The sequence below is a fragment of the Bombus pyrosoma genome, linkage group LG4 (genome assembly GCF_014825855.1).
Source record: "Bombus pyrosoma isolate SC7728 linkage group LG4, ASM1482585v1, whole genome shotgun sequence".
Classification (NCBI taxonomy): domain Eukaryota; kingdom Metazoa; phylum Arthropoda; class Insecta; order Hymenoptera; family Apidae; genus Bombus; species Bombus pyrosoma.
Window position 1 is genome coordinate 13,909,600 of NC_057773.1, and position 11,375 is coordinate 13,920,974.

The 11,375-nt window shown below is 28.5% G+C and overlaps 3 protein-coding genes and 1 long non-coding RNA gene across 6 annotated transcripts in view; 2 read left to right on the top strand and 2 right to left on the bottom strand.

The window, feature by feature from the left end:
* The window catches only part of LOC122566874 (proline dehydrogenase 1, mitochondrial), a 38,507-nt gene extending 37,396 nt beyond the window's left edge, over positions 1-1,111 (bottom strand). The window contains exon 1 of the mRNA XM_043724738.1: positions 350-1,111. Within this exon, the coding sequence (XP_043580673.1) occupies positions 350-658 (309 nt within the window). The 5' untranslated portion in view covers positions 659-1,111. The remainder of the gene's footprint in view (positions 1-349) is intronic.
* Positions 1,112-2,626: 1,515 nt separating this feature from the next.
* LOC122567115 (uncharacterized protein F58A4.6) lies at positions 2,627-4,084 on the top strand. The gene is made up of 3 exons (XM_043725336.1): positions 2,627-3,315; positions 3,399-3,513; positions 3,640-4,084. Exons 1-3 carry the CDS (start codon positions 2,939-2,941, stop codon positions 3,904-3,906), a joined length of 759 nt encoding a protein of 252 aa, XP_043581271.1. The 5' UTR covers positions 2,627-2,938; the 3' UTR covers positions 3,907-4,084.
* Positions 4,085-9,219, bottom strand: LOC122567111 (bleomycin hydrolase). Of its 3 annotated transcripts, none has more exons than XM_043725332.1 (4): positions 9,081-9,219; positions 6,053-6,366; positions 5,141-5,968; positions 4,085-4,945 (listed from the first exon to the last, which is right to left on the bottom strand). In XM_043725332.1, exons 1-4 carry the CDS (start codon positions 9,088-9,090, stop codon positions 4,730-4,732), a joined length of 1,368 nt encoding a protein of 455 aa, XP_043581267.1. In that variant the 5' UTR covers positions 9,091-9,219; the 3' UTR covers positions 4,085-4,729. The 3 variants fall into 3 exon arrangements, with proteins under 3 accessions (XP_043581267.1, XP_043581266.1, XP_043581268.1); XM_043725331.1 differs by having other exon boundaries at positions 6,053-6,369; XM_043725333.1 differs by lacking the exon at positions 9,081-9,219 and adding an exon at positions 8,014-8,218.
* A 152-nt stretch (positions 9,220-9,371) lies between these two features.
* On the top strand, positions 9,372-11,348 carry LOC122567118. Its single transcript, XR_006316702.1, has 2 exons — positions 9,372-9,683; positions 9,752-11,348. It is a non-coding gene; the product is annotated as an uncharacterized LOC122567118 (long non-coding RNA).
* Positions 11,349-11,375: the final 27 nt, after the last annotated feature.

An 11,375-nucleotide genomic window follows, 5' to 3' on the forward strand; every position in this document is an offset into this window, starting at 1 on the left:
CGTATTATCGTATGTATTGTATTCTAGTTATACTCCATGTATTAAATGATTGTTAGATACACATTATAGAACTAAAGTTTTAGAATTGTAGATGATTAATACATAAAAATGTTTTTTCGAATTTACATATACATATGAATGGATCTGAGAAAAAAAGAAATCAAGCAAATGACTTTACAATGTGGCTGAAACAGAAAAGACAGGCTAGGGAAAAGAGCGAGAGAGAGGACGCTGTGAGAGCACATGTCATGCTATTTCGTACGTCATAGGGATAATTTGTAGGTATATAACAAATCTATAATAACACGTAATATACAAAGTAACGTCATCGGGTCTGATTTGAACTTACCTTCATATTGTTCTCGGCGATGTACTCGATGGAACATAGTTGATAAACGATGTAGGCACGAAGCAATTCTTTCGTGGTTTTACTCTTAAAAGCGGCGATGGGATCGTTAAACTTCAAATCCAGAGGATCGATCTGTCGCGGAGGAGCCGGCTTCACGTCAGCGGTAGTGCCGGTGTATTCGCGATCGTGCACCTGCACCAACTGCACCGATGGCTTCGTTACGTTCTCGAGGAGGCCGACAGGAAGTGGTAAACACTTCCTCAGCTTTTTACCGGCACTGCAACGCGGCACCGTTCTCAAAAACGCCATACCTTGCCGTAACTCTAATGCAAATAATGTCAGCAATCAGGACGCACTATTTAGCGGAAAGAAAAACCGTGAACTGCGCGATCTCCTCCGCCCTATGAGAGTTTCACTGAAAAAAGTAACAGTAGCAATGAACGTTAAGATTCGAGAACGTAGATTGACCAAGGCGATTTTTCTCAGTGACAAACGGGGTAAATCCAACCTGCCACGATCGAGTCGGAGACCCCAATACCAATAGAGGTATCTCGTCAAAGCTTAGGCCGAATCACAAGGTGGGGTACTCGTAGACATCCAGCGACGTACGAGTCAAGCGCTCACCTTACCACGATACCGTCTATTATAACTTATCTATGCAAAACACCCGTTGAAAATCGACTTTAAAAAGCAAACGAATTTTTTTGTTAAGGTTCTTTTTCAATTTATTGTTAATATTAACCGGCACAACGAATTTCAATTGTCGTACGTTGCCCCAATTACTATACAGTAGCAATAGATGCTGAGACTCTGATTGGTTCCTACGAGAGGTGTGTTCGCATTGCTCGGTGTGACTGGTCGACGAAATTTTGGGAAATGCCAATAACTGCGCCGTCGTACCACGCGCACAGTGGCGCAAAACGTGCTTTACATTACCCCGAACTGCCGAACATTATTTTATTTCATTTATTCTAACACATATCTTAATGATCATTTATTTAAATTATCAATGATATATGAAATAATATCTTGTATAGACCTTTCACTTGTATTTATGTCAAAATATTCACAATAATTAATCTCTCTTAAAAGTCGCATGTTACGTAAATAGTTAGTTGATTTAAAGTATGGATTATTTGCAGAATATACTTAAAAGCAAACAGATATTTAGTAAATAACCTTTTCGTTCATAAATCACAAATTTTAAAATATACATGTTTCAATAATATTCACATGTTTTTAATCGATTATTATACATTAGAATAGTTAAAATATGTATATAAAAATATTATTTAGAATTATAAATTATTAAATAAATATATTTGAGAATTTTGGATACAAATTGGAAAAATATATAATATGAAATAAAAGAAACATAATTATTAAATGTTAATATCATTTTATATTTTTTATTTCAGTCAAAATTTACAAATTTAAATCTATTGTGGAAAATTTATGGATCATATATACTGCAATTTATGTAACAATATGCATACATAATTACTAATCGAAATATGTTTTCATTTATAAAAAATACATAAGAGTTTACTATTTTGATAATAATTTTAAGTTTCAGTTATATTTCATGTTATTAATTGCATGTACTTTGTTGTTATATTGATACATTATATATAATATTGAATGACCAATAAGAATGCTTCGTTCAAAATATGTAGTTGTAATAATCAAAATCTTCAGGTAATAAATTTCTTAAATCATTTTGTCATAAATACCACATGATATTTTTTATTTTAGTTTTATCGCCATTCTTTGCATTATATTCTACGATGTATATTTAAATTACATTTTAAACAAAATAAAATTTAGTAATCAAAATTTTATCTGCAATCATACATTACAATCTATTGCATATAAAGATCATGTAATCTACATGTAAATAATTAAAAAACCAACATTTAATGTTTATCATAACGAACACATTACTTATCAATGGAAACGTTTAAATTTTACTAAAGTTATAAATAGAACTAATATTATTTTTTCTATAATTATTCTTACTCAAAAGTACCTTAAAAATATTATTTAATCGTATTGAAAATTAATATGAGATTAATTTTAAGTAGTAATTCATATCTTATCCTAACATATTATACAATGTATGTTATAAAGTTTACATTTAGGCTCAAAAGTTAGATATTAAGTTCAAAAAATTAAAGGAACGCTTTCTTATTAACTTTGATAAATAACTTATTATATTAACTTACTATAATTTCAATGTTATCATCCCTACCACTTTCTCATCTTTGCCATGCGTATATATATAAGATGAACTAAACTTTTAACCTCAAATTGTCAACTGAAAACCTTACGTATAAAATATTTCTAAAATGTTAGAGGCAGAGGATTTTTACATAAAGTAGTATAATTCTTTTACATGTTGAATACAGTTATTAATACTTTACAGATATAAAGTTTATCAACAATATTTGTAAAAGTTGGTCAAAGCAGTGTATGTGATAAAAATTCTTAATATGTATTATTTATACTGTAATGTTCTAATGGCCCTACATACAACGAAACAACATTCTCATATGTTTAAAGAAGCGTCTATTTTGCGGAATTAGAAAAATGGATAGTTCTATAAAATTGGTTGTACATAAAGGCGGCACAATTTTCGATAGCATTATTGTTACACCTTATTCTGTAATTAAATATGAGCAGAAAGTAAAAGAAACTAAAAGTACATGTCAGACAAATGTTGACATAAACAAAGTCAATGAAAGTAACGAGATACAAGTAAACAGAGTTTGCCTAAACAAGAAAGGACTTAATGCCTATGTTGTGTCAGCATATATTATAACATTAGCAAATTCACAAACATATCGAAAAGCTGCACTTAAAAAATTATTACAATATTTAATATACGGATTGTCAAACAGAGTGAATTTAGAAATGATTTTAATAAGATTGAAAATGCCAAGGAAACAATTTTTAGATTACAAATGGCAAGATTCTAACTGTTCAGTTAATTAAAGCCTTTTTTCATTATTGCTTTATAAAACTATACAATACAGTTTTTTAATTTTAGGAATGAGAGAATGACCCAAATGACGATGGAAAGAAGAGAAATTGATCATGCTATGTCTTGGTTGTCTACTTTGGGTGGAGCATTTTCAGCTTTAGGAGAAGAATTTCAACAATGTGTAGGTTTTATATATTTTATTAATATGTATCTACTATATATTAAAAACTTAGTAAATATTACATTTGATTGTTTTATGCAATTATTTCTTTGAATAATTTATGTTTAAATGTATTTTTCTATCCAGGCACAGATGGCTGGAAAAATTTCCATGAAGCAATTTGAACTAGCACTTCGTCTCAGAGATCCCTTTTTAATTGCTCGTTGTAAACTATATACTGCCTTAAGCTTAATTCAACAAGGCCAATTAAAAGAACCAAAAAGAATGATAAGGTGTATTTACAAATTTTCTATAAGTTGGAATGATATTCGTTTGCAAAATATGTGTCAAGGTGTATGGGCAAAACTTCAATATTGTTATAAAATACAAAAAGAACGGCATAGAATTGTTTAATATTAGTGATATATAAAATTTCTAACCATAGTTTAAAATTAGGCTAATTAAATTTGATATTTATGTTTAGAAATAAATAATGTGTGTAAAATATTGTTTCCAAAGATGTATTTTTTGTAATTATTAAATAAATGTTACTGAAAGATATTTGTTAAATCAAAAGTAATGACTAAACATATACATTTGTAACATTTTTATTAATCTTCATACAATTATTAAGTTTCTTTTCAATTTATAAACATTTAAAATAGAGGTATAATATGTAAATGTGAATTCAACTATATTTTCGAAGCTTTTTAAATAAACTTAATGAAGCAATACTTTATGAAGTATACATATATATTAGAACATATATAATAGTACATCTTTTAATTTCTAACTTCTTTTGGTTTCTTCGTATAGTTAAATTACATATAACTTACATACTTAAGTGACATTTAAAATATAATCAAAAAGAAAGAAATGAAAGCAATTATTCTTAAGTAAACACAAACTATAAATTAGAAATAAAATTATACATGTGATTATCTTAAATTTTAGGAACTATGTTAAATATACAATCTTAATATTTTATTAATTATAGCAATATATATTATTTTAAACCTGAATAGTCGTTAAATAATCGAAATATCATAATTCAACTTTCTAGAATTATTCCTTAATTGTTGTTAATGAACTATAAAAGTGTTAAAGTCTTAATTTATTGTACTTTGCTGTACCAATGCGCTCAAAACTGTATTTGATGTTTAATTTTTTATGTTATATATACACTTTTGTTAATTAAAATATTTTATCTTGAAATAGTTTTTAGCTTACATTATTATCAGTGAGCAAGTGTACCCATAGGATCCCATGCAGGTAAGGTAATGGGTTCTTGTTTAAATACATCTAAAACATCTGCAGGTACCAATTTTTTATCAATAACTGCTTCAAAAACAAATTCGGAAAACCAGTCGGCTGTTAGTAATAGATATCCTTTTTGTCCTTGATCGTCTCCCCAAGAATTCTCTACTCGGAACTGTTTAATTTTACCTTCATTCTGAAAAAGCAAAAAATTATAACAATTTATACTATACAATTCATAATGCATATACAAACACGTACATATGTCTCTTGCTTTTAATGATACTAAGAAACTTTTAATATGTAATCTTGAAAGAGGACTGTAGTATGAGAAAAAAATTCTTTACACAATCATTTTTCCTTAATTTTTAGAAAATCGCTACTAACTTACATCGATTGAAACAGCTGTAAGTGTCATTGCATGAACCATCATAGAATCTCCATAAAGTAATCTGTCAGCTTTTGTAAGATTAACTTGGATATCAGTTCCAAACATTAATTCAAAATCATACGCTCTCAAATCCTGTATTCCTTGTTTAGCTATTAATCGTTTGTTCACATCGCATCCGAACCATACAGGTTCATTTTGTTTTATACTCTCTGCGCATAATTTCATTAATAATTCAGGTGGTTGATTATTATAGAGTGTAGGTCTTCCTCCCAAAACATTTCCTAAACAGTCTATGGTATAAAGCTTTCCATATGGATTAGATGGCCTAGGATCTGTTACTAAACATACTTTATCATCTACATTGTAGTAGGGTTTCACATATTTCTCATAAAATTCTATTGGTGTAATAGGTCCAATACAATTATAATTCTTCGACTTGTCATAATATTCCCAGGTGATTGTTTTTGAAGGTATGCCTAAACAAATACCAATTATTCGATAGATTACAACCATTTGTTCTAGAATCTGAGATTCTAATTGTTCGTCTGTTGCTCCATTAGATACTAAATCTCTTAAAACTTTGGAATATTCTCTAAGTTTACTTTTCAAAAGAGTATTCATGCGCGAACTAGATTCGCAATTGTATGATTCTGGGAAACAGATTTTAGGAACAAGACCGTGTCTATTTATAAGATTAACGACCATATCCCATTGTCCGCCATCACAAATAGGATCATGTAATAAGAATGACACTAATCGACCTTCTACAGGTTCATTTCGTTTAGCAGTTTTTACAATATTATGTAAGAAATAATTGCACCTTTCGATCTGTATAATGAAAAATATATTATCTAATAAATACAAAATAAAAGTCATATATACCGTGAGATATTATTTGTATATAATATTAACCTTATCCCAGAAGAACAAATAAGCTTGACTGAATTCAAACTCATCCAAATTATATTGCTTCATAAAGGCACTCCTCATAACATTTAAAGTGGAAAATATCCAACATCTGCCAGAATTTTTTTGATTAGTTATAGGTTTTCCTTCCGTTGCAATCTTGTGACTAAACACATGCTGCGTTTCTTGCAAAACCTTTCGCGAAATGCAAGCTTCCAAGGGATTGGTTCTTGTACACACATTTTGTGCCAAAGTGTTGCGATTATCTTCATAGAATTTTGTACGTAGTTGATCCAGAACTTCTGTCGTCAAAAGACCTGCTACTTAAAAATAAAATAACATTCAATCTCTTTCTTCAAAAATATTATATGAAAACTTTAATATTTATAACATTTTATACGATATATGCATGATTATTTTATGAATTACAGATGGACATTATTGTTTCTTAGAAATTTATTAAAATTTTATGCATCTATATGGAATTTAAAACTTAATAATATAATACAATGTTTATCTAAATGTCATCAATATAACATTATTGTAATAATATGCACAATATCATACGCAATAGAATATAAGGATGAAAATAATTAAATTAAAAGAAAAATTAATTAATTAGAATTGTTTATAAGTCAAGAAAGTTAACTACTATTGATTTATTTTATACTAAAATACTATATATGCTTAATGTGGACATTCTATAAAAAATGATAAAGCAGCGAAAACAGGCAAGAAAAAAGGCACAATAAAGGACTTCTTGAATAGAATTGCAAAAGAAGTGGAGGATCGGCAAAACAATGTACATAGACAAAAAGGAGGAGAGGAGATAACAGAAAAAGGAATGGCGAGCACAAAAGATAAAAATAACAAAGGAATTGTAAGAGATAAAAATCAAAACAGAGACATTGCAGCAATATTAGGATCCCTAGCAGGTTTTGTTGAAAAAGTTCAAGGCCTGAGTAGTGAAGTAAGGCAAAACAATTTTTCAATGGAACAAGAAAAATGTAAAATAGATGACGGAGAAAGAAATTTGGTGGGAGGACAAAAGGAAAGAGATGTTGGATAGAATTAAACACCTTGAAGACAAGATAACTCAAATTAAGGAGAGAGAAGGTCGCAATAATAATAAAATCATTGAACAGAACATAGGAGAAGTGGTAGGAAGGGTGCTAAGGGAAGTTAAAAGAAGTTAAGAAAGCCAGCAGAATGCAGAAGTGGAAAGAATGAGAAAAACACTTGAATTACAAGACAGAAGAGACAAGAAAGATAATATGATAATTAGAGGATTAACTCTAAATAAGGAAAGAATAAAGCAACAAATGGAAAGTTTCTTTAAAGAGATTATAAATGGTGACATAATGTAAGCAAGAGTAGGAAGTGTTCAAAGAAAAAAAGTAATAATAGCTGACATGTGAAGCTGAGGGGATAAACAAAATATTGAAGTATAAATATAAAATACTGGAATCTGCAAGGGTATAGAGAAAAAAAAACAGAGGAGCTAAGCTAGGATATCAAAAACTAAGGGTGTGTAGAAAATGGATAGAATGGACTGATAAAGCAAAATAGAGGCCAACTAATAGACGATACCAGGTTTTTTGATAAAATAATAGAGCAGAAACTATATTAAACTGGAAAAGATAAAAAAAGGTAAAGGTGCAAGCATGTTGGTTAAGAAATGCTTAGAAGAAAAAGAAAGGAAAATTGAAAGGACAAAAGATAGCAGAGAAAGAGAAGAATACTTATGAAGGAATGGTTGCAGCCAGCTAGATGTAAAAAATTTAAGATAGCAGGAAGTAGATATAATTAAAATTCTAACAGAAAGAGACAAAGAATTGCAAGACCAAGTGCAATATAATAAAATTAAGAAATCCAAATGTAGGAAGTACAGATATATCAACACTGGTTGGAAAAGGAAAAAAGAAAATTTATTTCTAAATAATTTAGAAATTAACAAACCTTGATACCTTAGCAAACATCTATTAAAAGACTGCTATAGGACAAGCATATTAAGAAAAAAAGACATAGTAGAAGACATGATAAATGAAACAGTAATAATTTGGTTAAGAGTTTCAGAAAAAAGAAAAGGAGAACATAGGGCCTGACAAAGCAAAATGTATATGTGATATTGTATATAGGTTAAAAGAAATAAAGACATATATGTTTAAGATTTAGTTTAGATATAAGATAAGATGTACACATATATTTAAAGTAAAAATATAGACAATTGTAAGATTTCAGATTCAAGTACTTTAAAAGAACTATGGAAATGAGTGGCAGTTCAAGTCTTTTCCAAGCTGTAAGAACAAGAATAAATACATCAATCTATTATGCTTATGATCATAATTGTTCATAAGCAACACTTTCCATTAAATCTTGTTAAAATACATTTAAATTAATATAATTTTAATCTAGATTAAACTACAGTTTATTAAAATAAAAAAATATATATTTTAAACAGTATATCTAAAAAAATGTATATTAGAATTAGTTATAAAATTAATATTACCATAATACTAATAAATATTAACAATTCATAAAAATTCATAATATTCATAATATTCAATATTTTCCAAATAATTGTAACATTACTCCTTTTTTAAATAAAATATAATATGCAGTATTCTTAAATTAACAGTGCGAATATTCTTAAATATCTGTGCAAAGACATTTCTATGTAAATACATACATATGTTTTTAGTTTAGCTGAAATTCTGAAATATCAAGCATTCTAAAGAATTTAACTACTTATTTAAAAAATATATATAGCTAATTGTTTCGTAGAATAATTAAGGCGTTGCCGTGAACTAATTGGAGCTAATTAATTTTTTTAGAAAGTAAATATTTTATTAACAGCAAGTATCAATACAATAAGAGTTAATAAGGGCGGGGAGTGGCTAAACAGAGAATTTAACAGAATTTAATATTTACTACAATAAAAACTTCAATTCTTCTATAATTGTATTGCAGGAATATTGTATTGAAAAGAAGGATGAAAACTAAATATATGAATGTAAATAAAAACGTAACTTACAGGCAACCATCGTGATGTATGAATTCTTCTTGCTGTAACTGCTGTTACGTTAAGTTACGAGGTTTTAGGGAAAAGATAAGTGGGTTGGTGCCCGTGGAATGCTGAATCGCTCTGTTCCCTGGAGTGCGCGGTAATTGAAAAGACTTTTATAAGTGCACACTTTAATAAATCTAAACTTTATTCAAGGCTTGTACTTTGCTTCAGAAACTAGTTCATCAAGAATACAACAAGATTATCTCTCGAAAGTCAACAGAAATAATCTGACAAAATTCGTTTTCGTTTTCGTTTTCGATTTTCGACTCCTGCACCTTCTCAAGCCCTAGGTTCCCTTCCTTGATCCTGCTGGTCCAATGAGGGGTGAGTCTCACCTCACCGATCAGATCTCGTTTTTTTGAGTAGATGGAAGTGGAAGTATTGCATCGTCCTTCCAGGAAAAGAATGCATATGCGCGGCGAGAAAGAAAAATTTACGTGAATTGTCGAGGATAAGATACCGAGAAATTATATTAAGAGGGTCGATCTGTTAATTTGGTACGGTAATAAATAGTCTAAAGTCTGAGTCATTTCCTCCTCCTAATAGGCTGACTTAATGAATATTTGAGTGGTATAAAGTTTTCTATTTGCGTATATAATCAGTCAATTTCGCCCTCGGTTTATACAGGATATCTGTAGTTTTTAGATACAATCATCGAAGCTAAATTCATTCTACTATATTAAAGACAAGTTCTCATGATGGTGTAACTGCAATGGATTCAAAAGTTTCCAACAAATATTATGCAAAGTTTAAAAGTCACGAATATGCAGCACCAAAAATGAGTAGATCTCTGATATTAAGTGACAACTACATTTCTCTAACTAGTTATTCATCATCCACTCATCACTCAGCTATGTACTCACTCCTGATATAATTTTTGTTACATACAGTCAGTCATAAAAGCTTCCGTACACTCTTTAAAATAGAATAACTTTTTTAATGTTGTACTAAATGACTTGAGTCTGTTTTGAGAAGTTAGAAGCATTAGTTTACTAGATGATGTGTAAAAAAATTTTGAGAAAATTACTATTTATCGAAATTGCGGAGAAAATAATAAGGATCGCCTTTTACAACTTTTGTAAAATGTGTATTTAATCTAAAAAAGTTTGTGTAAAATTTCATTGAAATCAGTTACTATAGACTAAACATTACTGTAGACTACAAATAGTTAAAAACGATGAAAATTGCAGTTTTTTTGCGATATTCGGCCTGTAAATGTGATAAATCTAAAGATTCTTATATCCTTCGATGCCTGTCGCTTGTTTCTGCATCAACTGATTTCGATTAAATTTTCACCATATACATACATAGCTGACATAAATCTACAAAACGTATTTTTCAAATTTTCATTAGAAACTCAGATAAAATAATTGTAAAAAGCGACTTTTACAATTTTCTTCGTAATTTCAACCAATTGCAATTTTCTCAAAATTGGCTTACATATCACATAGTAAACTAATCTTTCCTTCCTAACTTTACAAGAAAAGCTCAAGTCGTTTGGTTCTATTTTAGAAAACGTATTCTGTTTTAAAGAATAAATGGACACTTTTTTGAGTGACCGTACAGTGGCACTTAATTCATTTGATAGAATTATAGAAAGATAATCATAGCTATATTTCTTATTGATTTGTATTTTTTCTTTAAAGCAAATGAAGATATTTAAACAAAAATATGCCTGGAATTCAATTCAAAACATTATATCGTAAACGAATTAAAAAGCGAACATTAACGTTAGTGGGGAAGACTTCTGGCAATATTTTTCAAGATATGTTTAAATTTCTCTGTTCATAAAATAATAATTTAATAACAAGATATACAATAAAATATATAATAAAATAGAATAATAAAGTATCTAGGATTATATTTAATTCTTGAAAACATTATCAATTAACATTTAAAAATTCGAGAATTTTTTATATAATAACATTTGCATATGCATTTTATAAAATATGTATATTCAGTATTTAAGTTCCGTACACGAAATTATCAACCTATTGGTGGCTTTTAATTATTTCAAGAGATAACATATTTGTTTATTCTTAATTTAATTACAAGATAAAGAACAACTATATTTATACATATAACAATTATATTTTATTCATATACCTATTTGTAACAGATCTTATTATATTTAAAATAACATGATAAAATATTTGTTATAAATTTACTATATACCAAAAACTACACAGCTTAAATTCTACTCATAATATTTATAATCAAATATTACAATCGATATAAGTATTATTATATAAGTAAGGATCA